This window comes from Cricetulus griseus, chromosome 8, assembly GCF_003668045.3.
Source record: "Cricetulus griseus strain 17A/GY chromosome 8, alternate assembly CriGri-PICRH-1.0, whole genome shotgun sequence".
NCBI classification, from domain to species: domain Eukaryota; kingdom Metazoa; phylum Chordata; class Mammalia; order Rodentia; family Cricetidae; genus Cricetulus; species Cricetulus griseus.
Window position 1 is genome coordinate 9,303,657 of NC_048601.1, and position 25,745 is coordinate 9,329,401.

A 25,745-nucleotide genomic window follows, 5' to 3' on the forward strand; every position below is an offset into this window, starting at 1 on the left:
GTGGGTGTATCTCACTACAGAAACTTCTCACCAAGTCTGGAGATCTGAGTTAGATCCTGAGAACCACAGGATGGGAGGAGAGAAGCCACTTCTACAATTTGTCCTTTGACGTCTACGTGTGTACCCAGGCACACACATACTTACACACATTCATGCAACACAAATAAAATATGCTAAAGTATTTTTTTTAAATCTCCCTCAATGTAACCTATTCCTTTCTAAAAGTCTTAGGACTTTTTTTTTTCCAAAAACCTAAATGAAATATATGGTTTTCAGCAAAGAAGGAAGTATTCTTTCTCCTTTTATCTGCCCTTCACATCCAAAGCAATATGCTCATGCTACTCTGGTATATACAGAAAAGAAAATAAAAGCAGCCCACATAGTGAATAGCTGGTGATAATTTAACATTTATGTGGGAAGACCACATAGTAAGCTTGTTATGATTCTGTCATTCTGTTTCCAAAATTAACTTTTGTATAAATGTCTGACTAGCCTTTCAGCAAAACTAGCATTCTGTAAAAACCCTGAGAGTATTCTCTAGATTTCCAGCAGATGTACAGAGAGGCTTGGTGTTTTAAAAATGCTGATATCCTTGGAAATGTAAGAATATATTATAAGCACATAGTAATTACTAAGAACATAAGTTTATTAGATACAAGGAATGATGATAGGTTATTCATATTTAACATTTACTGTTACTTTTGTGTCAGCTACCCATGTAGTCATACAGCAGACATAACCCTGCGTAAGTCATTAGCACACCAAGATCACTGTCATAAGGGTTTGTGTAAGTTGTTGGCACACTAAGGTCACTGTCATAAGTGTTTACCAATGGTTGCTTCACTGAGGACTCAGATGTTTAGGATGTGTTGCTGCTCATTAGGTGACTTGAACCTAGAAGGCTGGACTCTCAGAAGTCAGAACACTACAGTTAAGCACCAGTAGGTATTTACTTAGCTCAGTTGCCTGTCATACACAAAGTCTTAAATTCTACTCCCAATGCTTCATAAATGTGGGTGTGGTGGGGTACATCTGTAGTCCCAGAACTGGAGAGGTTGAATTGGAAGGCTCAGGAATCCATGGTCATCTTGGCTACATAGTAAGTTTGCAGCTAGCCTGGTAAATGTGAGACCCTGTCTTATTATTTCCCCACAAAATAACATTGCTATGTAGGCAATTTAAACCTATCAACCTACAACAATAATGTTAGGGAAAGATTGTTCTATCTGCAGTATCAAGAGATAATAAGGGCGTATTTGGAAGATCAGATGAACTTTTTCATAGAAGGTTTTGATTTCATGTGATGGTGGCTTATATTAGGATGGGGTTTGAGGCGTACAGATGTAGAAAAGTGAGGAGACTTAAAACATGCTCCAAAATAATGAATGAGAAGATGGGAGAATTTGGAATAGGAGGAAACAGTGATGTCAACTAGGCTCCTCCTTGTGTAGCAGGAAGACGGAAGTGGATCATTCTGAGTGATGGACATTTGAATCCACATTACACTGCGTCCCTTGGAGACTTTTCAAAGCAGGTGGCCAGGATTACAACACAAATTTCAGGACCTGAGTCAAAAGATCTGACAGTCATACTACTATCTTTCCTTATGCTGTCCTATGATCACATTAAAGTCCCTGAAAATGGTAGACAGGACTCTCCTCATGAAACAATGTGATTATATGTTTTCTGAGTGTCTCTTGCCTCATAAATTTCAGATATGGACCCAAAGAAGTTGGTGATACAGAAATATCAACAGATTCAGACAACAGAAAACAAATAAAAACAAAATCAGGGAAACCTGTTCTCTTTAGCCAAAAAAGCAAAAAGGAAACTCTGATAAAAATAGAATATTTTCTGTGGGTTTCATGACAGACTGTGAAGACCCATTATGGAAGGCCTCACCCTCCCTGGGGAGCAGAAAGGGTAGGGTGTTAGTTGGGGGGAGGCAGGGGAGGAGGGAGGGCGAGGGAACTGGGATTGATATGTAAAACAATCTTGCTTCTAATTTAAATAAAAAATAGAATATTTTAAAACAAAATCAATCTCCTCCAGCCAAATATTTTTAGAAAAAAAATAGTGATTTCAATTCTATTTGCACAACTAGATGTCACACCTTACCAGTCTGCAAGATGGCACCCTTACCTCCAAGCAGAGTGCTATCCCTGGACACCAGCAGAAGGCTACACATGTTGGTTAGCAGAATAGAATATACAGCACTGAAATAGGCTTCCCAAATACTGCACACTGATTTTTGATGATATTGTGCACACAGTTCAAAGGACAATAGGTAGGTAGCCTTTGAACACAGTTGGGTATCCAGAGACATACATATACCTTAATCTAAACATCTCATCTAAAAACAAAAACAAACTAAAAATTAATATAAAGCATGATGTTATTAAACTGTCATAAAAATAAGAGAAAGATTTGGGGATCAGGGCCAGACACATAATTTCCGCAATTAAGCATGTCTATAAAAATGGTTAAAAACCAATGTCAAAAGGGTATAAAGACAATCTAATATCTGGAAAATGATCCTTGAAAATGATATAGGCAACAAATAATTACCATGAATTTTAAAATATTCTCAAATTTTAATAGTTAAAAATTCAAATGATGTAATTAGAAAATAAACAAAAGATATGAAGAGACATTTCACGATTAAGGGTATGAGGATGATCAATAAACACCTGCAAAGATAGTCAACATGGTTTATGCAAATTAAAGCTACAAGGAGATGGCAGAAGACACATAGCCCTATGAGTGAAAAAGTGGCAAGACCGTGAAACAACTGAATTGCTCAGACCTTGTTGGTAGAAGTGTGTGTCAAATGTTCCGTTTGGGCACATTACTTTAATTTCTGAAAAGCTGTCTGTCATCAGCTTATTGAAATCAACAACAATATACAACCACCCTGTAACCTAACAGTTACAGCCCTGGGCATTTATCTCAGAGAAATGAATGGAGGCTTATATCCATGAACTCCACACATGAGTTGTTCACGGCAGCTTTAGTCCTAGTAGTTAGAGACCTTAAGGGATCCAGATGTCCTTCAACAGATGAGTGGTTCCACAGACAGTACTGCACTCAGACTGCAGAATGTTATTTGTCAATCAAAAGGCACAGCTTTGAAAGCACAACAGCTTGGCTTGACTCTCCAGATAATTATATTACAGAAGAAAAAAAAACTAAAATCATCAAACAGTGCATTCGAGATGATTCTATTGATATAATATTCTTGACATCACAAAACAGTAGACAGGAAGAATAGATGGAAGGTTGTCATGAGATAAGGACAGAGCAGGGCTGAAGGATCAGAGGTAGCCAGTTGCAACCTTGCAGGGGCTCCATAAGGGATGCAATAGGGAGCATCACTTTTGTATCTTGACTGTGTCACTTTTGATAAAATATAATTCTACAAGATCTTACCATTGGTAAAAAAACAAAAAACAAACAAAACCAAACCCAAACAAAACAAAAAACCAGGAACTGGTGATGTGTGTATAAGACCCCTTTGTCTTGCTTAATCACATATGAATCTACAACTATCTCAAAAGATGTTATTAACATTTCTATTGTATTACCTTGAATGCTGATAATAACAGATTCCTGAAAGTATAGAGAAACAAGAGAAGAGGGAGTCATGAGAGGCAAACATTTGAAGGCTTAGGAGAAAGAAGCCATTCTGTATAGACACTGAGACTGTTTTGCAGAGGCAGCAGAAGAGGGTTTTCTGAGACAAGGGAGATGCCTTGAAGAAGGCAGAGGAAGAGATGACACCATGGAGACCTGATAACTCATGGAAAAGGATTTGAGTAGTGCCCAAGTCAGCACAGGCTTTATTAAATAATAAAGAATAAACCCTAGTTGGTAAGCTTACAAAATGAATCTGGAGGTGGAGAATTCATAGGAACCCTTCCCAGGAGTGAGGCTAACAGAGGAGCATGAAGACTGGTGGCAGACTCAGTTTATCTGAAAAGATTGCTCAGACTATACTGGTCATCAAAAGAGGAGAGGAAAACGGCTCTGAAACACCCACTTAGGGCGAAAAGAGATTCAGTGCTGATCTAAGTAAGTGTGGGAAGACTGTATTCCATCGTACAGCAGGCTCTGTTTTCTCAGTAAGTACGGGGAGTACTTGCTCTTCTAATTAGAGCACTGGGGGTGTGAGCACAAAATGTGCCGCAGAGTGAAAAAGCAAGGTGGCCCCGGGAATGCAGCATCAGGGCAGGACAAGAGGCAGCGGTGGGCTGGCTGTGTGGGGTGCTCCACGCTAGCAGTGCAGAGCTGCAGGCTTCTGAGACGCTTCTCCTCTGTCTCCACACAGCTACTCACAATACGAGTGCCTCCTGCATCCGGCCTCTTGGGTGCATATGCCATATATGTAGATATCCACTATGCTGTGTGAGTGCATGTGTGTGTGGTGTGTGCATGTGTGTGTGTGTGTGCATATGTGTATGTGTGCACGTGTGTGTGCATATGTGTATGTGTGCACGTGTGTGTGTGTGTGTGTGTGTGTGTGTGTGTGTGTGTGTATGGTGTGCATGTGGGGGGCATGTGTGTGCATGCATGTGCATGTGTGTATGTGTGTGTGTGGTGTGTGTGGGCATGTGTGTGCATGCGCATGTGTGTGTGCATGTGTGTGTATGTGTGTGTGGTGTGCATATGTGTGTGTGCGCATGTGTGTGTATCTGTGTGTGTATATGTGTGTGTGCATGTGTGTGTATGTGTGTGTGTATATGTGTGTGTGTGCGCATGTGTGTGCATGTGTGTGTATTTGTACAGGCCAGAAGAGGATGCTGGCTATCCTACTTTATCATTCTTCATCTTAATGAACAGGGGTCTCTCGTTGAACCTGAAGGCAGCAGTCAGTAAATTCAGAGATATTCCTACCAGTCCCCTCACAGTGCTGTGGTTTCATCCGCACACATGACCATGCTTGCCTTTTTCTCTGGGCCCTAGGGATTTGATCTGAGGTCTTCATGCTTGTACAGTGAGCTTTCTTACCCAAATAGCCATCTCCAAAAGTCACGAATCCTTTTGGTTTTATTTATGTGATTTTGCGCTCATGCCTGCGTGCACAGGAGTGTGTGTCCATCCCAGGGATCAGCCTCAGTGTCAGCCTTCGTGGTAAAACTGTCTTTCCTCACTGAGCTGCATCTGCAGCCTACCAATCTCTAGCATGAACTCATCCAGCAGTTCCATAACTTTATAAGCTGCTACCATTGACAGCAACTATTAGGAATGTGTAGGATCCTGTCTTCTTCTCTCCAAGCATCTCCCCAGATACTACTTAGGTGTTATGTTTCATGATGCCTTTGTAGCTTGAACTGAAATATAGATTCAGCCATAAGGCATACTTGGTTGTTACTATTAAAATTATTTTATGAATTCAAAGAAACACCATGGTAACAGTAACATTGGCCCTCACTGTGGAATTGCTCCTATTGTATAATCAGAACTTAAGGGATAGGTGAAGCATGCTGACTGCAACAATGAAGTGTGACTACACGAGGGGCTGTATCCTTAAACTCTCCAGGCTCCTGCTTGCTGCAATTACCTTTAAATAAAGGTGTGCATACTTAGAAAATAAATGGCTCCCATTTTTATTGAACACCACGCAGCACACACGCACACACACTGGTGTGCATGTCATGGCATGGGTATGCAGGTCACAGGACAACTTGCAGAAGTCAGTTCTCTCTTTCTACCATGTGATCCCCGAGATCAGACTCAGTTGTCATTCTTGACAGCATGTACCTTACCCACTGAGCCATCTCTCCAGCCCTTTTAGAAGGTTTGCCTTTTAAAGAATGTATGAATTATTTAAGGTGCAATAATTCCAAATTCTCAAATGTGAGTCATGGAGTCTACAGAATATCCCAGGCTTCAATTCAATGGGCCTCTGGTCATACTAAGGTCTGTGGAATGGACATGAATAGGCTCTGAACTTAAGTCCCAAATCCTAGGTATTACTATTTATAAATGCTTAATATTTGATGGTAAAAATAAAAACAGTATAGAGTTTTGCTTGCTTTGCATTAAAAAAAGAATATGTTCACATCAAAGAGAACAGCCCTGGTTACTTCCACACTTAGCTTTAGTTTTTGCATCTTTAACAGTTCAAACATCTTACTAGGCATTTGATTGTATGCTTTATGTGTAACATATTGTAAATATGTGAAAATGTAACATAGGGCACTATCTAAAGAAGTTGCTACCCGTCCCAAGGCAGGGGAGAACAAGATGTGTTAGGATTTGGGGACAAATGGGAGCATCATGACAACATCTAGTAGTTATGATGCTGTTGACTGGCACCCTTGCAAACATTGTAACAACTAACACTATCCTATGACTTCACTTGCAAAACACAGAAAATGACAGTACCTGCCTTGAGGCTTTTCTGTCTCGATTCTTAAAGCTACCAAGTGTCAACTATATATGATGCTTTCAAAGTTATTTTTGACCGTTTTCACAGAATGTGAGCCCACACTCCAATACAGAATGCATGCTTTGTGTCTGTATCAAAGCCTCAGCAATCTTGAGAGAGGTACAGGCTTCAATTCCATTGATGGAGGCAGGGCATGCAGAGTGGTGCAGAAACACCAGGTTCTGACAGGGACTGACATAGGACCATAATATGTGTCTGCTGGAATCTATGAGCAGCACAGAACCACTTCCTCTAATGGGGAGACTGATAAGAGTCTGTAAATTGAAGTACAGCGATTTTAGTCTCAGGATTGACAGATTTGAGTCTCTGGATGATGTACTTGGTACATGAACTGAAATTCAGGACTGGGTAATGAGACACACTTCATCACTATTATCAAGATTATTTTTATGACTTTTGTGAAATTGAAATGCCTGGGTCATGAAGAAACACATTACAATATTAAGATGTGTTGTTTTAAAGACGTCTGAAAACTATGCACTTTGCACTGCCCTAATCGAAAATGGCATCATTAGGGCAGGCACAAATGGCCAAGGTGCACTGGGAATACTTAAGCTTACCTTTGCCTTGATATCACAAACGACCTACATTCCAGAAAGCACACATTGCTGCCCAACAGAAAGAACACAAGTCTCTTATCTAATATTCATGAGTTAATTGGGAAGGCAAATCTGGAGTCTCCATTGAGTAGAAGAGAACCTTGTGTAATTAGGGAGCCTGGGAAACCACACACGAGCAATTTAACCACAGTGTCAATGTGAGCATGCTACTCCGGAATGAACACTAAACCCCCATGAGATCTCCATGCCAACAGTGATTATCAGCTGAGGATCACTTCACCAGGGATTTCCTAAATGCAAAACACTTTCCCTTGTGTCCAGACCCTTGGACAGCACTATGGTTTTTAACTATTTAACAGCTTTAGACACTGAGTCAGTGTCTTGGAAGTGTCAGTCACTTGGAAGCTCAAGTATAGCCTGTCTCTTGTTAGAAGAGGGTAGACAAAAAACCTCTTCAGAACAGTTAATCCTTCTCAACACGTCTTATGACCTGCATTTTAGTGAGGCAGGATTTAATGGAGGATAGAAGAAGGCTGATGGGGATCCCCCAAATTATTGTGTGTTTTCTTTTGAGTCCTAGATAGAGGGAAGTGCACAGCTGCGATTTCCACAGAATTCTGCTACTTGCTTGGAACAGAATTAGTCAGCCTATGAGGACAAATTTGTTGGTGCTCTAATGCACCGGTGAAAGTCATGCCTGTAGCATGTAGCGTTTGAAGTAAAGGGGTCTAAAATCAGGTCAAAGGCAGACAGTGGTGGCACATGCCTTTAATCCCAGCAGTCGGGAGGCAGAGGCAGAGGCAGAGGCAGAGGCAGAGGCAGAGGCAGAGGCAGAGGCAGAGGCAGAGGCAGAGGCAGAGGCAGTCGGATCACTGTGAATTTGAGGTTAGCCTGGTCTACAGAGTGAGTTTCAGTATAGGCTCCAAAGGTACAGAGAAATCGTGTCTCAGAAAGAAAACAAAGGAAAAGAAAAGTCAGGTCAAAGACCAACCCAAGTGACTACTGAAAGCATGCCTATCTCATGTAGTTGTGGTCTACAAGAAATAGACTTAGTATTTCTTACCAAGCTCAGAACTGAGTCATTTACCCAGTAGGATATGCATGGCATTTTCTGCTTCTGCCTGTGTCCAAATTTACAACAAGTTTAGGGATGGCTTGCTGAAATACATTCCCATGCACTGATATATATATATATATATATATATATATATATATATATATTCATATGACCTCTAAAATTGTTTTATTGCATAGGTCTTTTAATGTTGTTATTTACTTTTAACAGTAAGTGCCAGCCCACTGAGACACCATCTTCCTGTAAAGTTCCTACAATGTGGATGCATGGTCAATGACACAAGAATTTTCTGGAGTATGAAAAGTGAATGCACTAATCATACAAAAATGACAGCTGTAAGAAAAAATGTATAGTGTTGGATACTAATTGTTTTTGGTGAACAAAACATAGGACAACATGCTTCTTGCAAAAAATGATTAACTAAAATTATGTAGAAAAAGCTACAGGAAAGACTTAATCCTTTATTGCCTACCTGTGTAGTGTCTACCTGTGTAGACACTAGAATCCACTGCCCCAACTCACTTCTGCTGCCTTTTCAATACCTGATGAAGTCAGCGAACCATAGTGAATCAAAAACCAAACCTCAAGGCTACTCAATATTCTTAGAACAAATGCTGGCTGAGGGCTCAGTCCTAAAGGAGACACCTTGGAAGCCTGAAAGAAGGTGGTTGAAGAGCAAGCTGGGAAATATGGAGAGAAGATGTGGAAAGCAATCTTCAGGGTAGGGCATAGCCATTGCAAATATGATCTCATAGTAGCTATAGTCGGATACACTGAACCTGCTTAATACTGTCAAAAGTCATCATATTTGGGGGAGAGGTTCATGGGGTCTTATCATTCTATTCTAATTTGCTTTTGAGTTGCTTCGATAAACACTATGCCCAAAAGGCTGTTTGGAGATGAGTTCATTTTAGTTTATACTTATAGGTCATAATTCATTAATAAACCACAAAGGAATGCTGTCAGCGCTAGCTCTCTATAACTCACGGGTGTGTGTGTGTGTGTGTGTGTGTGTGTGTGTGTGTGTGTGTGTGTGTGTATGTGTGTGTGTACAACAAACAAACAAACCCCAAGAATACCTGCTCAGGGTTGGCACCATCCACAATGCATTGGGCCCTCCTTTACCAAAAGCAATCAAGAAAATGTCCCACAGACAAGCCACAGGCCATTTTGATGGAGGCATTTCTTCAACTGAGGTTCCTCTTTCTCAGGTGACTTCAGTTTGTGTTATGTTAGCAATAAAGACTAACCAGTGTACCTTCCATGATGAACTATTGGCAACTGGTGGATTCTAGGGAAGGGACAGCCATTGCCTTCAGCGCTGTACCAGATACGGAGCCCACAAGGTTCCAATGAATAGTTCTAAATCCTTGGCCACACATAGTATCCAGTTAAAATTAATGGGGCAAGACAAAACGACAAGGCATGAATTTACTAACTGTAAAGGAGGCCTGGGCAGGGATGAGAGGATTGGAAGGAATCTAAGAGAGAGTGGGGGACTGGGACTAGACAGAATGGATTGTATCTATGTTTGAAATTGCCAAAGAACAAATTTAACCAATAAAAGTATGTTGGAACAGCAGACAGAATGACTCAGTGTAAGATTAGCATTGCCAAAGTGAAAGTCCATATGGACTGCCAATATAACAATAAATAAGAATTTGGAAAAATGAATTACAAGAGGAATTATGCTTAGAAATGAAGCTCTTCTTAATTTAATTTAATTCTTAATTTCCTACCTTATAAGAGAAAGTTACCAACAAGGATTTATCATATTCAAGTTTGGGTTTATTACTACAGTCTCTCTTTCATAATGAAGTTTCTATATAGACACCATTACCAAAGAACTGACTGAAAATTTGATTGTGGGTGCATGATTTCATAATCACTTTTGTTTATGACTTTGTTAGAGAAAATTGAGAAATAAAGATGATAATTAAGCAATACTTCAAAGGAAAATCCACTTGGCTTTAGAGAGCTGGGAAATTCTTCGCTATTTCCATTGCAGGGATTAGATAAGTAGTCCACAAATCCTTAAGCAATGCTGGGGCTGTGATGCCCTTTGATTTAGTTGGCTAGTGTCAATCCTTTTTAATCTCACAATTACAGCAATAAGAGGGGAGCACTTGTTTATGTGCAGGGTACGAATTCCTTCATAGTGGTAGCTGAGATGTGTTTGTTCTCTTACAACTCAGAAAACTTACAGTAGCTGCAGGGTCCATTTTGGCACAGGGTTCAGAATTCTACATATTCTACATTTCCAGAAATCTCAGGTCAGTGGAATTTTTGTTGTTGTTGTTGGGTTTTTTTGTCTCCTTGGTCTTTTTCCCCATGATGCATCAGCTCATTGACACTACACTTCTGTCTCCTCCACCGAGAACTTTCCTTAAAGCAACACGCCTGCCCAGCCACTTCCACCCCAGTTATTTGCTTCGTGTTTCCTACGAGGAGCTCTAATTTCCTTCCACCATGTCTTTGTTTATTAGTTTAATGCCGCTTTTAATTATCTTTCTCATTACCATAACAAAATACCTGGAAAGAAGGTTTAATTTAACATGTAGTAGGACGGAGTAGAATTTACCACAGAGGCTCAGATATGATGGCCAGAATGTAGAGTGTAGGTTGTGTTGTGTCCTTCTACAGTCAGAAACCAGACAGCAGACAGGACACAGTGGGGAGCGACAGAAAAACCTTAAACCATTCCCAGTGACTCCACTTCTTTCAGTCAGGCTCCATGTCCTGAGGGTTCTAGAACTTTCTAAATGAGAACCTTCAGCTGTAGATCCTTAGAGCTAGATGTGGGAGCCTGTGTGAGACACTTTGCATGCAAACCACAACAATGAGGGAAGCCAGGGTTTGTGTAGGTCTTTACCCTTTTAACCACAGTGAGTGCTCCCTAAATATCTGAGGGATGATTCAAGGCTAAGTCAGGTTGGAGAGTTGGCTAATTGAACTTTCAAAAATACTGCTGGTTTTCCCCTACAGGCAACATACCAGATGGATCAGGACCATAAATTCATGTATAATTTCCCATTCAAAGTTTATGAGGAAACAACAACATTAATTGAAACAATTAGTTGGAGTAGATTTAGTAACCCACAAAAGAAGACCAATATAGTTCCTTATCATCTTGAAGGAACTCTTTTCTGTTAATAATTTACTGAAAAATTCTTTCCTTCCATTTTATTAGACTTATAATCAATCATACTTACAACACCCTGGGGGATTTGATATGTTATTTGTATCCTCTGCCTTTACACACTATATATTACTTAGGGCATTGCTTAATTATTGTAATAAATGTTTGTGGACTGACCTTTTTATACCACCAAATGTTTGTGCATGACCCAAGAACTTTCCAAAGTCAATATGAAACATGTGGCCTGACTTTGTCAGCATGATATTGTCATTATGTCGGTCACAGACTCCCAAGATGAACGTTACCACACACCAGCCAGCACAAGAGTAAAAAAAGTTCCTCAAGGCCTGTCAGTTGAAAAACAATGACACAATATGACAATAGTAAAGCAGAAAAGCATCTATAATAATCTGCCCTCTATCTATTTCTAGTATGCATCATCTATAGATCTATCTATCCATTTCATATCTTTATTTCTATTACCAACCCATCTATGTATTATGTCTACGTATCTATGTATCTGTCTATCATGTATCTATATCTATTCCTATCATCTATCTTACATTCTACAAGTCATTTAACAATGGTAGATGAAAAGTTATGGCATAACAGACGGAATTTTAGTGAAGGGGGTTATTTATAAAAATTGGAGATTGTGTGAAAATAGAAGCTACTGGCATGATTTAGTTTCAGAAGGCATCATCTCTAGAATGTGATTTCTGAGAGAGAGAGAGAGAGAGAGAGATCTGGGTGAAGATTCTTTATTCATAGCAAGGAACTTCACCCAGAAGGAAAACAAAATGCAGAGACTTTCATCTAGTTAATATGGCGGTTAAATTGGGTTGTTCTCACACGGTTGATGAGTGAATGAATTAGAACTCAAGGTGGATTTAATTTACTTTCCCATAAGTCACAATATCAATGGACCAAAGCATACTCTTATTTAAGTGCATTACTTAAAATTAGTTCCAGAAGAACAAACCTTTTCATAATCTTCCTTTAAGTGGTTGTGCTGACTGAACCACTTCTTGATGGTGTTTTCTTTCAGTGGTCCTATCAGCCCAGAGTGGAGATGGATCTTGGCAAGTGTTACAGCATCTGGCACCATCTCTATCAATCCTGGATGATAATGGAGAGAGATTAAGGAAACTAACCTCACTTCCCAGGATGAGGAACACTGAGGCCATGGACCTTAAAATGTGTGGCAACAGTGGTTGTCAGCAATATTTGGACTTCTTCCTCTCAAACCATTTTTGTAAAAGCCTTGTCTAGAGGGCTCAGGATTATTCTTCCTAAGTGTCATCAGTTTGAGTATGTTCGTCAGTGCTATCAGAAGTAGCTTAATGTTTTCTTTCTAGAACTATGGTAGAGAGCCAGTATAGATGATCCCATTGAAGACTATGGTCACTGGAAGGTAGATTGACTGTTGCATGTCTGGGGTGTGAGTGGGGAGTGGTGAAACTATACAGGGGGACTTTCACATTTAAACAGCAAACCTGTTTCTGTCTTCCTTGAACAAAATATAATTCCCTCAATAAATAAGTCACATGCATGATAAAATCTCAGTTCAGAGTGCTGAAGTAATGGTTCTTTGGTAAAGTGCCAAAAGAGCCTGAGAACTGAGTTCGGAGCTCTAGCATTTCTGTAAATATCAGGAGGACAAGTGGTACATCTATAAATCACATCCTTTAGGAAGTAGACAGAGGCCAAGGTGAGTAGCCAGACTCCTAAGTCTGAAAGCCCTGAATTCAGCAAAAGACTTCCCTCTTTCTTCTTTTCCTCAACCTCCTCCTTCTAACTTAGGAAGTCCAGCTAGTGCTGCCTATATATGCATGGATGGGGACCTATTCATGGGAGCATGGGAATCCTACCAATGGCCACACCCTCAAAAACAAGGATTTGTCATCCCACCCATCAAAACTGTCAACTGTCAATAGTCGCTCAGTACAGGGTAAGGCTTGAATATCATATGGCCCATTTGCACTTGAGTTTTAGTTGCTTTGATGTGCAGGTCTTGTGAAAGTAACCCACAGCTACTCAAGTTCTTGAGTGCAATACCATGTCAGGTCCAGAAGACAGGAAGATATGGGAAGATTTAAAGGAGGAAAAAAAAGGAGTGCATCTAATCATATGTCATGTAAAAATTCTCAATAATTTTTAAATAAAAGACTATTCCTCAATATATAGAATGGAGAGATCGAAGGGGAAGATATTCTACTTTAACTTTTAGCTTTTGCATGTGTGTGTGTACACATGAACTGGCACCCATATGCAAAAACATTGATGCACACATTACCACACACTAGTGCCTATGTGTGTGTGTGTGCACATGCACGCACCCATGCACGCGCGCACACACGCACACACTTTAAAAATAAAATTCTGTTTAGATTAACAGAAGGACCTCTTTTAAATGTTAAATTTCTGAGATTGAACAGAGAAGTCATGGAGGGATCCACCTGCTCCTTCCCTGGCAGACAACACTGAGGAGAAACTGTAATAATGATTTCATTTAAAAGGGAGCATGTATTGATTGAACTTAAGTAGGACCTTTGCCTCTATGGCCATTCATTCATCAAAGCTTTTCACTGGGCTCCTAAGGTTGTTATCTTGTATAGACTAAAAATCAGAGGTCTTGAAAATATTTCCATCTTAACAGCCTTCGGAACACAGTGAAAATGATACAAATAGTATTTCAACCTCTCCCGAGATGAACATCCCTCAATAATTCTCTAGGCACTGCTTTATAAATAAAATCACTGAAACAAATTGAAATCTAGAATTTCTTATGTTTGCAACCCTCACAATAGTTAAGAGTTGCACAATCAAATGCTCAGAGGACGAAGGGCAGCAGGAAAATTCTATGACCACAGAGAGGGCCATAAACTGAATGCCTTTTGAACAATAGGTATCCAATAAGCCTGGAATCTAATGAAAATGTAACCGTGTGTTCTGAAAATGGCATTTATATTACTCTCTATTTTTGTTGAAGAAATGTTCTGTCAGCATAATTCCCTCTATAAATCTTCCATCAAGAAGGCTGTTGGTACACAGAGGGGAAAATAACATCTTCTGCCATTTGCCACTTTGGGAAAGTCTGAAGCTGTTCCTTCAGAAACTCCTTATTAACTGTTAGAGATTTCACCTGGGTTGCATGTTGCAAAAACAAACACACTTGAATAGACATAACTGTAGCATTCCATTGGAACCCAGCATTTATTCACTTTCTAAAGCATGGGTGATCTATGGGACATTAGAAGCACAGTCTGGATAATCTGGCTTCATTATTACGTCCCCAGCAGATTAGGATATGGAAGAATTATGCCCCTCTGTGAGATCAGGAAGGGTGGAAAGCAGGAGATGACATTCTGACACAGCAATGTTCAGACACTGTGTTTAAGAAATTAGGAAAGGTTTGGGGACCACTTGATTGGAGCAGAGCCCCTGCTATTGGAACAAAAGTAAGACTGTCTTTGATCTATCAGTGGTAACTAAATCAACTGAGAGGGAATTCTGCATTTAGCAGATTACCTTTCAAGACATACTGGTGAGGGCCCTGAGGCTGCCTCCAGGGCCTCAGGAAGAGAGGACCTTCATAGTGATGGCTCTTTTGCAACAATGGACTTGAATAGGAGATTTCTCGGAATTAAAATAAATGGTCATATTATTTAGGAATTTTTTTCCAGAGTAAGTGAATGAAACCACATAACAGATAAAGAAAATGTGGTGTATACACAATAGAGTTTTATTTAGTCACAAAGAGGAATGAAGTGATGTTGATTGCTGGAAAATGGATGCAATAAGAGACCACTATAATTATAGCAAGTGAAAAAAGTCAGGACCAGAAAGATAAATACTACATTTTCTTTTAATTTGGGCCCTAAGATTTTTATAGATACACAAACCATATAATATGCATACATACATAATACATACATACATACATGTACATATATGTATACATATACATATATATATATATATATATATATATATATATATATATATCATGCAAGCAAGACGGAGGCCCCAGGATGGAAGGAGACCAACACGAATGGGAAAGGAAAGGATATAAGGGTGTCTATGCCCAAAATACATAATGTGCTTTAAGAAAATGCTCTTTATTGAACCCCGCAGTATACAGGATGAATATTCACCATTAGTATTATTTTTAAAAGATCAGCTACTTAGAGGTAGTATAAGTACGTGGGAAATACCATGGCTTTGTGCAGTTGCAAGCATTAATGTGAAATTAAGCAAACTTGCAAAATAAAAGCACCAATACTCTCCCAAAATAAAACTGATCAATTAACCTAAACCATGTAGTCTTTTACTTCATAGTTATGTCTAGATTTCACAAAAGAATAGAAATACTGAAGTATGTTCAAAGTATGCATGTTTGCTCATTTTGGCTGACTTTGTAGCTATTCAAAATTCTTTTAAAAATTAAATGCTGGGTTCTGGGCTGGTGAGCTGGCTGACCAAGTAAATCCTCTTGCCACTCAAGCCTGAGGACCCAAGGTTGATTATCAGGACCATTGTGGTGGAAGCAGAGAACTGATCCCAAAAGTTGTCACCTGACCTCCACACATGCAACACTGCAGGCATGCTTCCACCCACACACATTTTTCACACACAAAAACACATGCACGCACAAATAATAATAAGTAATAAATAAGTGTTATATCATGTGTTTAATAATGTTTAGGATTACTTTAAAAATATGCAAATTGTGTGTTAATAGTGACAATGGTTTTGAATGGACAGGTTATTTAATTATGCATGGTGCTAGAGTTATGAAATGTTGACTTCATACTTGTGAAAAGTGACAAGCATTTCAAGAGAAAACTCCCAAAATTTGAAGTTTGGACCAGAATCTCTTCCTGGGTTGTGAATAACCTGTTACAGCACTAGTCTGTGATGCTGGGTACCATATCATTACTGCAGATGTCAATATCTACATTATCTTAGGGAATGAAGAAAAAATGGGTAGTCTTTAAAGTGACTAATTCCTAGAGGGAAGTAAAGAACATCACAGCTAACATCTGAATTGCAAAGTCAGAATTAATAACTTCTAACATCTAATATCTAACATTAGTCATGCTGGTTTATAATTTTGAAAACTGTTCTTTTTTTTTTAGGAAGGGAACACACATTGGTCTTTGGATCTTTGAAAGTAGAACCTAAGAGTTGTAGGTTTGTGGTATATTACCAGAGAATGAGCGAGATAAATAATGTAAATCACCTCATTTTCAAATCTGTACTGACCTTGGGCTTTTCCTGTGGACAGACATCTATAAATGATCATTTGCATATCCAGGCCCTCCTGAAGCCAGATGTTGTCCATCACTTGAATAATCTGCAGAACAAGCATATCCTGCCGAAGATCATCCCCAGCCTGTCAAAATAAGATTGCAGGCTCACGCCAAGTGCCACTCAAAGCATCCCAATGTGGCGCACACCCCCCTTTCCCCTTGAATGTCATTCTAGCTCAACCTAAGGTGGTTTTCCTTGTTTTGTTAGCACTGAAAGCACCCTGAGCTTCTGATGGCAGACAAGGAGAGGGACATCTGGCCTGTGAAGTGTCACAGGAGCTCCAGCTGCAGAATGGGAGGCACTGCTTGCAATGCTACCCTGGATAGTAATTTCCTCTTGTTATCCACATAGTTTTTTAGACTCAAAGTCTAATGCAGAGAGGCACAAGGAATGTTTATCCAAGTTTCAGCTTAACCAAGGGAGATCTGAAAGTGAAGATGACCAGCTCTATCATAAGCTTATTACTGGGTGTTGTTATTTTTCTTCAATTTTGGCTGCAGGCTATGAAACACCAACCACAAAACTCAACATAACCCACGTGGAGTTTATTGGGGAAAGGGAACAAAGAGAGGAGTAGGTGTTAGCTAACCAGGAACAGAGATGGAACAGAGAGAGGGTTGGGAGGTGCTCACTTAAAAGGGGAAGCTTGCACATGCATACAGAGTCCTTACACGGCCACGGAATACATGAAGTAGCCATGCAACACAGGGTCTTTGGCGCCATCTAAGTATCCACCTGAATATCAGTATGCGCACCCTGTCAGTTGTCAGGGGGCAGGGTCAGCATAATTCCTGGATACCAACACAGAGATGCTAACAATAAGTCTTTCTGCCAAAGCGACCCGAACCCTGTCGCCACGTGGGCGCTTTCTGCCAGGCCGCCCAAGTTCTGCCCACCGCCACATTAAGGTCCCAAGTAACACAGAGAGACTTATATTAGGTACAATGCTGCTGGCCAATCCCTAACATTTCTTACTTGTTAGCACAGTCTTAATTATCTTCGATAATCGTAAGACTTATCTTATGGAGGATACCTTCTGCAAGCATCCTGTCTTCCCGGGCTCACATGGTGACTCTGCACTTTCTCCTACCTTTCCCAGAATCCTCCTTGACTCCTAGTCCCAACTATCTTGTTTTCCTATTGGCCAACAGTACTTTATTTATCAACCAATAAGACAATCATATACACAGAAGGCCCTCCCCCATCAAGATGCAATTAGAGTCCTGGTGGCTTCCTCACTGTGCCTTAATGAACAACTCTCTGAGGTGGTACTTGTGCATCATTGACCTCTACTGTGGAGGATGCAAGGTGGTTTTCAGAGGAAACTGTCTCAGAAAATAAGAAACAATAAAGGGATGGTTTTCACCATAGGTGAAGGAAGTACGATGGCTCCCGAAGGGGAAAACTCTGCGCTTTCTCATAACTAAGCGTTTGATTATTCAACTGTCTTCTAATTTATACAAAGGAGACTCATGCTAAGGTTTCTTTTTCTTCCTGAAAAAAATAAAACATTTGGGATCAGTGATGCTTAAAGCTCTGAGAATCAAAGGTCAAGTGTGAACAGCATCATTCTCTTTCCAAAATTAGCCAAGATCCACCAAAGATTCACCCTGGACCTTGCTGAATGGTTGACTATATCAACTGGATGACTGGCAGACTCTACTCCCACTTATCCCTCCTTGTCAGAGTCTCTCCTTGTGCCCTGCCCCATCTACAGCCCTCTCTCTGCCTTTTATTCTTTTCCTGTGAGTTCATATGAAGACTGAAATACTCCTTATTTATTTTTTTATTTATAGAGAAAAGAAAATAATCCAATTTACTGAAATGGGCAAGTGCTGATTCATGCTTGTAATCTTAGCACTGAGGAGGTAGAGGCTGGAGGATCAGAAGTTCAAACAGAGCCTACACGAAACCTTCTCTTCAAAAGACAAAGGAAAAGAAAAACAAGCAGCAACAACAAAACCAACAATAAATATGTTTGGTGAGATGATGAGAGGCTTAAATGTTTCAGAGAGTAAAGGCCATGCTCGATGAGCTCAATTCCCAGGACCAAGATTGAAAAAGAAAGAAGAAAACCAACTCAGTCAAGACCTCTATTCATGTTCCATAATAAATGTGTGCATGTCTCTCTGTGCGCATGTATTTGTGCGTATATAATAATAAATAAGCAAGTACTTGTGGACAAAAATTCTACCTTAAAGTAGTCTATACTATCAGGCTTCCAGGTAATATCTACCAATAATGTTTTTTTCCTTTTAAATCTAAACCTAAAGAAAATTCTGCTTCTGGAACATTCTCACACATTTCATTTTGTCTTTCAAAAGTGATCCCATGCTTTCATTTATTCAAACTTAGTTTAAGATTTGAACTGAACTTGGCATTTAGCCAGTAACATTTGATTTATTGCCAATCAGCTTGGCATGCACCATAATTCAGTAAAGAGACAGACTCTAAAATAATTGGGAAACCTCTCTGTTTTTGCCAAAGGAAAATAACTGCAATCATTTCTTTTTGTGAGCAATAAATCAATAGTTCTGTATATGGAATCAATTTTGGGATTCAGGGGAGTTATGGTACCTTAAAAATAACACTGATGTTTTCACCCATTGGATCAGCATTGATGAAAGTGATCTTCAGTGGCAAAGCATTAGATGTGAAATATGAGCATGCCTATGGGAGGAGAAGAGAAAAATGGCGAACAAAATAAGGCCAAGACAACACCTTTAAAAAATCACAACCCCTTGAAGAATTTTCTAGATAAGTAAACAAAACAAATAAGTATAATTTTAAACTTTGAAACAAAGAATTGTATTTGTCAGAAATAAACAAACTAACGTTAGTTTTCCAACCGCAAGTGTTTGTCACAGTGTACCTTTCTTCATATCCTGCTTTCAGCAATTTCAGGTTCCTACAGTCAACCATATTTCATTCTATTACACAGAAAATTCCAGAGCTAATGTTCAAGCTTTAAATTGCACATCCTTCTGAGCCCCATGATGAAGTCATGTACCATCTCATTATCTTGTTAGTATGTTAACAACCTTTGTGTAGTATATTCACATGGCATAGGCTATATGATGGGAATGGTCTTCTGTATATATGTTTATCTTATTGGTTGATGAATAAAACACTGATTGTTCAGACAGGATGTTGGTAGCACTAGGAGACAAGGAGCATTCTGGAAAGTGTAGCCTAAGAGAGTGATCCCAGGAAGCGACGTAGCTGGGCAGAATCAGGATCGAAGCAGAGACAAACGTGAAATTGCTCCCTTCCCTGCAGAGACTCTGAGCAGTTGTGGTGTTGCAGGCAAAGGAGTTTCAGGTTTGTCACTCTCCAGTAAGATAAGACCACGTGGAAATGAATGGATTAGTGTTATGACAGAGCTAGCAAATAAGAAACAATAGTCGCCGGCCAACAGCTTCATAACTAACATAGCATCTGTGTACTCATTTTGGGGCTGACATGGCAGTGGGCCCAGGCTGGCAGGAAGAATGCTCATTATAGCTATACGTAGGGGAAAACCACAGTATTTATAGACTTAAGTCCACATACTCTTCAGGAGATTGTAAAACATACCCTCTTCAAATAAGGGGGTGGGTAGGTAAATATTTTACTTTGAAGTTGGGAATCTAGCTTTTTAGTAGATTAGAAACCTTGCAATACAATTGTCAACCATATTCCAAACTATTAAATGGAAAATTTCAGAACCAATTCTCAAGTTTTAAGTTGCACATCCTTCAGAGAAGCAAGACTAAGTCATGTACCACCCCCCACTATCTTCTTAGTGTGTGAATGAACTTTGTGTAGTGTAAGTGTGGTGTTTTAACTAAGAAATGTCCTCCATAAACTCAAATGTTTACACAGTGGATCCACAGATGGTTGGGCTGTTATGGAAACTTTTGAAGGTGGAGTCTTGCTGGAAGAATAACTCTGGGAATCGGCTTTGGGCCCCACTTCCTGTTTTCCCTCTCTCTGCTTCCTGTGTGGATGGATATGTGATTAGCCAGCTTCCTGCCTCAGCTGCCTGTTATCCTGCCTTTCCCACAATGATGGACTATATCTCTTTGGAATTGTGAGCCACAACAAATCCTTTCCCCCTTAAGTGCCCTTTTTTTTCTCTCCATTTTTTATTTAAATTAGAAACAACATTGTTTTACATGTCAATCCCAGTTCCCTCTGCCCCCCTCATTTTTGCGCCCCCCAACAAACACCCTATGTATCCATACCCTTTCTGCTCCCCATGGAGGGTGAGGCCTTCCATAGGGGGTCATCAGAGTCTGTCATATCCTTTGGGATAGGGCCTAGGCCCACCCCCATGTGTCTAGGCTCAGGGAGTATCCCTCTATGTAGAATGGGCTCCCAAAGTGTATTCCTATGCTAGGGATAAGTACTGATCTACTACAAAAGCCCCCATAGATTTCCGAGGTCTCCTCACTGACACCCACATTCATTGGATCTGGATCAGTCCCATGCTGGTTTCCCAGCTATCAGTCTGGGAACCAAGAGTTCCTCCTTGTTTAGGTCAGATGTTTCTGTGGGTTTCACCAGCCTTGTCTTGACCCCTTTGCTCATCACTCCTCCTTCTCTGCAACTGGATTCCAGTTCATTTCAGTGTTTAGCTGTGGGTGTCTGCTTCTACTTCCATCAGCTGCTGGGTAAAGGCTATAGGATGGCATATATGTCAGTCATCAATATCATTATCAGGGGAGGGTATTTAAGGTAGCCTCTCCTCTGCTGCTTAGGTTGTTAGTTGGTGTCATCGTTGTAGACCTATAGAAATTTCCCTAGAGTCTGATTTCTCTTTAAACCTATAGTGGCTCCCTGTATTATGGTGTCTTTTATCTTGCTCTCCTCTATTCTTCCCCTAACTCAAACTTCCTGTTCCCTCATGTCCTCCAAACCCCTCCTCTTCTCCCCTTCTCATTCTCCTAGCTCCCTCTCTCCTCCTCTCATGCTCCCAATTTGTTCAGGAGATCTTGTCCCTTTCCCCTTAAGTGACTTTACCACAGCAACAGAAAGGTAACTAATACATCAAGCAACAGAGATAGATATGCTTCAAATAAACTAAGAGGTATATAGATGCTGTGCTTATTGATAGTTGGCTAAGAGATAAAAGTTAAATCTGGTATTTAAAATGTTTTTCTTTCAGTTTGATTTTGACCCTGGAACACATCTTAAAGAGGCGTGGATCAGAGAAATCTGAATTCTAATCTTGACCCCCTTTTTTTATCAGCAATAGTATTTTAAAATTATTGCCAAATGTGTCTTTACTACACTGTAAAGTCCAGAGTAAGAAGTCTTATCTCATTGATTTGGGTAAGAGATACATGAGCTAATGAGTATGAGGTGCATTCTGCTGAGCTTCAGAGCAAAAGGGTATTTAAAGAATCAACCCTTTTTTTCAACCCATTTCTTTTTAAGTGAATGTTTTCTGTGTAGATAATAACACAGCCTAGTTTCCTTTTTTAAAATCACATTTCCTATTTATATCTCAAGTTTTCCATTGTTGACTATTCCCACTCAACTTTCCCTCCTGTTTATTTTCCCAATTTATTTGAGGGTTGAAAGACTTCCTGTGCATATAGTTCTAGAGAATTCATATTGAAGGTAAAGAGTTATATCAATACTATAGAAAAGAAAGGGATTTGGTATGTTCAATCTGTCAAGTCAGTAAAATATGACATCAATATGTATTGAAGGATGAGTTTGAATATGTGTATCTGACATCTGAAATCAGTATAAGCTGAGAAGAAAGAACTCTATTTCTTAACTTGTCAACACAAATCTAATCTAATTTCTAACTAAACACATAGCCTTGCTTGCTGAGTCAGTTTGAGTTTTATGGTTTTGAAGCTGGGAAACTGCACGAGAAGCATGAGTTTCTGCTGTAAGAATCGTATCATCCTTTAGTGAATTATATCATCTTGTCATGCTATAGCATTATTATCGAATCTTATGATCTTGTGTTATATAACTAATAAATCTTATATTAGACAGAAATAAGTCTAGATAAAATCTCAATTCCAATTATTGGGGCTTGTTTTGAAGGATGCCTGGTCAAGAGAACAGAAAAAGTCAAAAGGTGACTGAAAAATGCCTTAGATGCTCTTATTTTACCTGGATCTAGTCTGCTCCCATTGTTTCATTTCTTGCTTTCACATATTTATTGAAAGTCATGTCAAAATATTCTATTATCGACAACTGCAATGTGCAGTCCATTATCTGGATGCTAGCAAAAAGAATCCCTGCATCTAGTTAAAATGCCAATGGAAGTTGGCATGAGCATATATACATATGCATTAACTTGAGAATTCACAAAGAAATTTATCACAGTTGAATGAAGAAACATCTGAAGAGCAAAGTCACTTGGAGATGACCTAGATCTTAAAGATTATAAGAGACCAACATATCAGTAAATAGGCAGAGGAAGGATTTTCTGGATGAGGAAAGGCAAACCATAAAAGACAACTTAAGAGAAGAAGATTAAAAGGCAGTTTAAAAGGGTCACCATCAAGGGGCAGGGAGGACTGAATCAGAGTCTTGCTGATTATTTCATGTTTGGTAAAACTAGAAGGAAGATAAAAGGTGAAAGGGAGAGGAAAAGGTATGACCTCTGTCCTTGAGAAGCAGAGATGATTGACATAGGTATAAAAATAGTTGAAAAAAAAAGAAACCTGTAAGTAAATAAAATGCTTGATCCTTGCTTTTCCACCCAAAAAGACAGACTTCATTACAAGACTCTTAATCTTCTCACCTGATCATACCTCAGCAGCTCAAATAGAAACAGAGGAATTGTACAATTAGGGGTTCCCTGAGGGGGCATGGTTGAGCATTTTTCTTGCGAAAAGATCAAAACTCAAGTCTAAGCCCCTTTCAGGCTGCCTTTGAGAGCTATGCTTTACAAAATAAATCGAGACAGGCCTGAGTTTTTCTCCCACTGATAGAACCCAGACTGAAGATTTTCTCACATTGACTGAACTCATTGGATTCACCCCAGTGTGAACTCTCTGGTATACTGTAGGCTATGACAGGTAGTAGTGTGCACACACCAAATAACTTCCTTAGGATAAGCAAAGAACTCATATCCATTGTGTTTATAAAGTCCCTTACAAGTGTGATTTTTTTGTTGTATTATGAGGTGTGAATTTTGACCTCATATGTTCACATGACTAGACATTTAGAGAGTAGTTATGTTTGTGCAATATCTGTCATGCAGAAAAATACTTAATGCCTTGTCACATTGCATTCAAAGGATTTTCTGTGGTATGATTCACTTGAAGTCAACAATTAAAGAGTTCTAAATAACAGATCTTCCCAATTGCCTACATGTATGTGTTTGTCTCCCTTCATGGATATTCTGATGATGAATGAGACATTTTCTCTAACTGAAGTCCTTGCCAGACTCATTGCTTGCACATGGCTTCTCCCCAGAGTAGACTCTAGAATGCTTTGTAAGCATCTCTATTGGAAGGACAGCTTTCTTCCATGCATTTCAGCTGTAAGGTTTCTCACCTGACTGCTCACTAGGATTGGAGTTCAGATTAAATCATGCCATGAGAATGTCATATGGTTTTGTCAATTCTGTCTATGGTTGTATCTCAGATGTTAACCTCTGTTCCAGACAGAGAGAGTCACAGCAAATAGGGCCAGAAGGTGGCTCTACTTGCTGCAGGGCCTGAGCAGCAGGACAGTGCTTCCAGTGTAGAGAAGGAGTGTAGCATTAGCAACAGGGTGAGCTATAGCAACCCCCCCACTGTTGATTACTGGCCCAGCAGCTCACCCTGCTTTCCCAAGGACCAGTCCTTAGCTCAAATGTTGCCTACAGAAACCTCCTACCCCAAGGCATGTGGGGTTTTTTGTTGTTGTTTTTTTTGTTTTGTTTTTGTTTTCTGAGACAGGGTTTCTCTGTGTAGCTTTGGAGCCTATCCTGGCACTAGTTCTGGAGACCAGGTTGGCCTGGAACTCACAGAGATCCGCCTGCCTCTGCCTCCTGAGTACTGGGATTAGAGGCGTGCGCCAGCAACACCTGGCTCCCAATGCATGTCTAAACCAATATATGCTTCTAATTTTAGTAATCACCAATTAAATCATTTTATTCTTTAAATTCTCTCTCTCTCTCTCTCTCTCTCTCTCTCTCTCTCTCTCTCTCTCTCTCTCTCTCTCTGTGTGTGTGTGTGTGTGTGTGTGTGTGTTCTTACCACTCTTTCAAACCCAAGAACTTGAGTTGGTGATCGTTTTTCTTTCTATGATAAGCATCTCTAACCTGCTTAGTCTTCATTTATTTATTAGTCAGTGAATACAGCTAACACTTGAAAACTCAAACAATTTTTAAAGCATTCGTAATGTTTCACATTTTAGTCCACATGGATAAATGTCAATTTATAGGATTTAGTGTCTTGTCATTTTTTTCTCCAATTATGTTTGTAAAGCATATCAGAAAAGTTTGCAAGGGGTCTTGACAGTAGCAAAGTCATAGAGATGAGGTGTAAAATAAAATCTTTAGCCACCTTATTTTATATTTACACCAGAGTAGACTGATTTCCTCCTCACTGTTGGGCTTGTTGTCTTAGGACTGAGACTTCAGTATCATTTCCTGCTCATGCATGGTAGCTTAACCTCTTCACTTCTAAATCTCACTTATCAATCATGTTCCCTATTAGTGTCTTTCTACTCTAGCATTTTTGAGAAGGAGGATAATAAAGCTTAGTGAGAACAAAGGAGAAAGAAAGATTCCCAGTCAGAGGAAAGTTATTGAAGAGGTACCACATGACAGAGGATTAGGAATAGAAGGCTAAAGAAGTCATGTATCTGAAAATACTAGGAAAGACTTCAGAGGCATGGGTAAAATCACAAAATATATAACACACTTATATGTGGACACGGATACATATTAAATTTAATCAAAATGGAGATGGATAGCTAAAGATATTGATGTAATATACATGTTGTACACATAGCATGAATAGGCATGAAATTGTAACCAGTTCTGCCAGCTGGTACACTGCTTAATAACTCAGAGGGATATGGAAAAGTTTCATGCATGAAGTTCCCAATTCAACCATCTCATGTAGTAAAACAAATCCACTCAGTGTGAGAAATACCTTTGCTCTTTTTGTTCATTTTTCAATAAACTGTCAGTTTCTTTCTAAACCAACAAATTAAACTGCAGGATCAATGTTTCTCCAACTCAGCACAATGAGTCAA

General features: G+C 39.6%; 1 protein-coding gene across 3 annotated transcripts in view; it reads right to left on the reverse strand.

Annotated features, from left to right (window-relative positions):
* Pik3c2g (phosphatidylinositol-4-phosphate 3-kinase catalytic subunit type 2 gamma) overlaps positions 1-25,745 on the reverse strand; it is a 302,408-nt gene that overhangs the window by 99,082 nt on the left and 177,581 nt on the right. For all 3 annotated transcript variants that reach the window (XM_035448879.1, XM_027429943.2, XM_035448878.1), the window contains 4 exons: positions 19,119-19,211; positions 16,494-16,623; positions 12,208-12,344; positions 11,403-11,572 (listed from right to left, as the gene is read on the reverse strand). In XM_035448879.1, the coding sequence (XP_035304770.1) occupies positions 11,403-11,572; positions 12,208-12,344; positions 16,494-16,623; positions 19,119-19,211 (530 nt within the window). The remainder of the gene's footprint in view (positions 1-11,402; positions 11,573-12,207; positions 12,345-16,493; positions 16,624-19,118; positions 19,212-25,745) is intronic.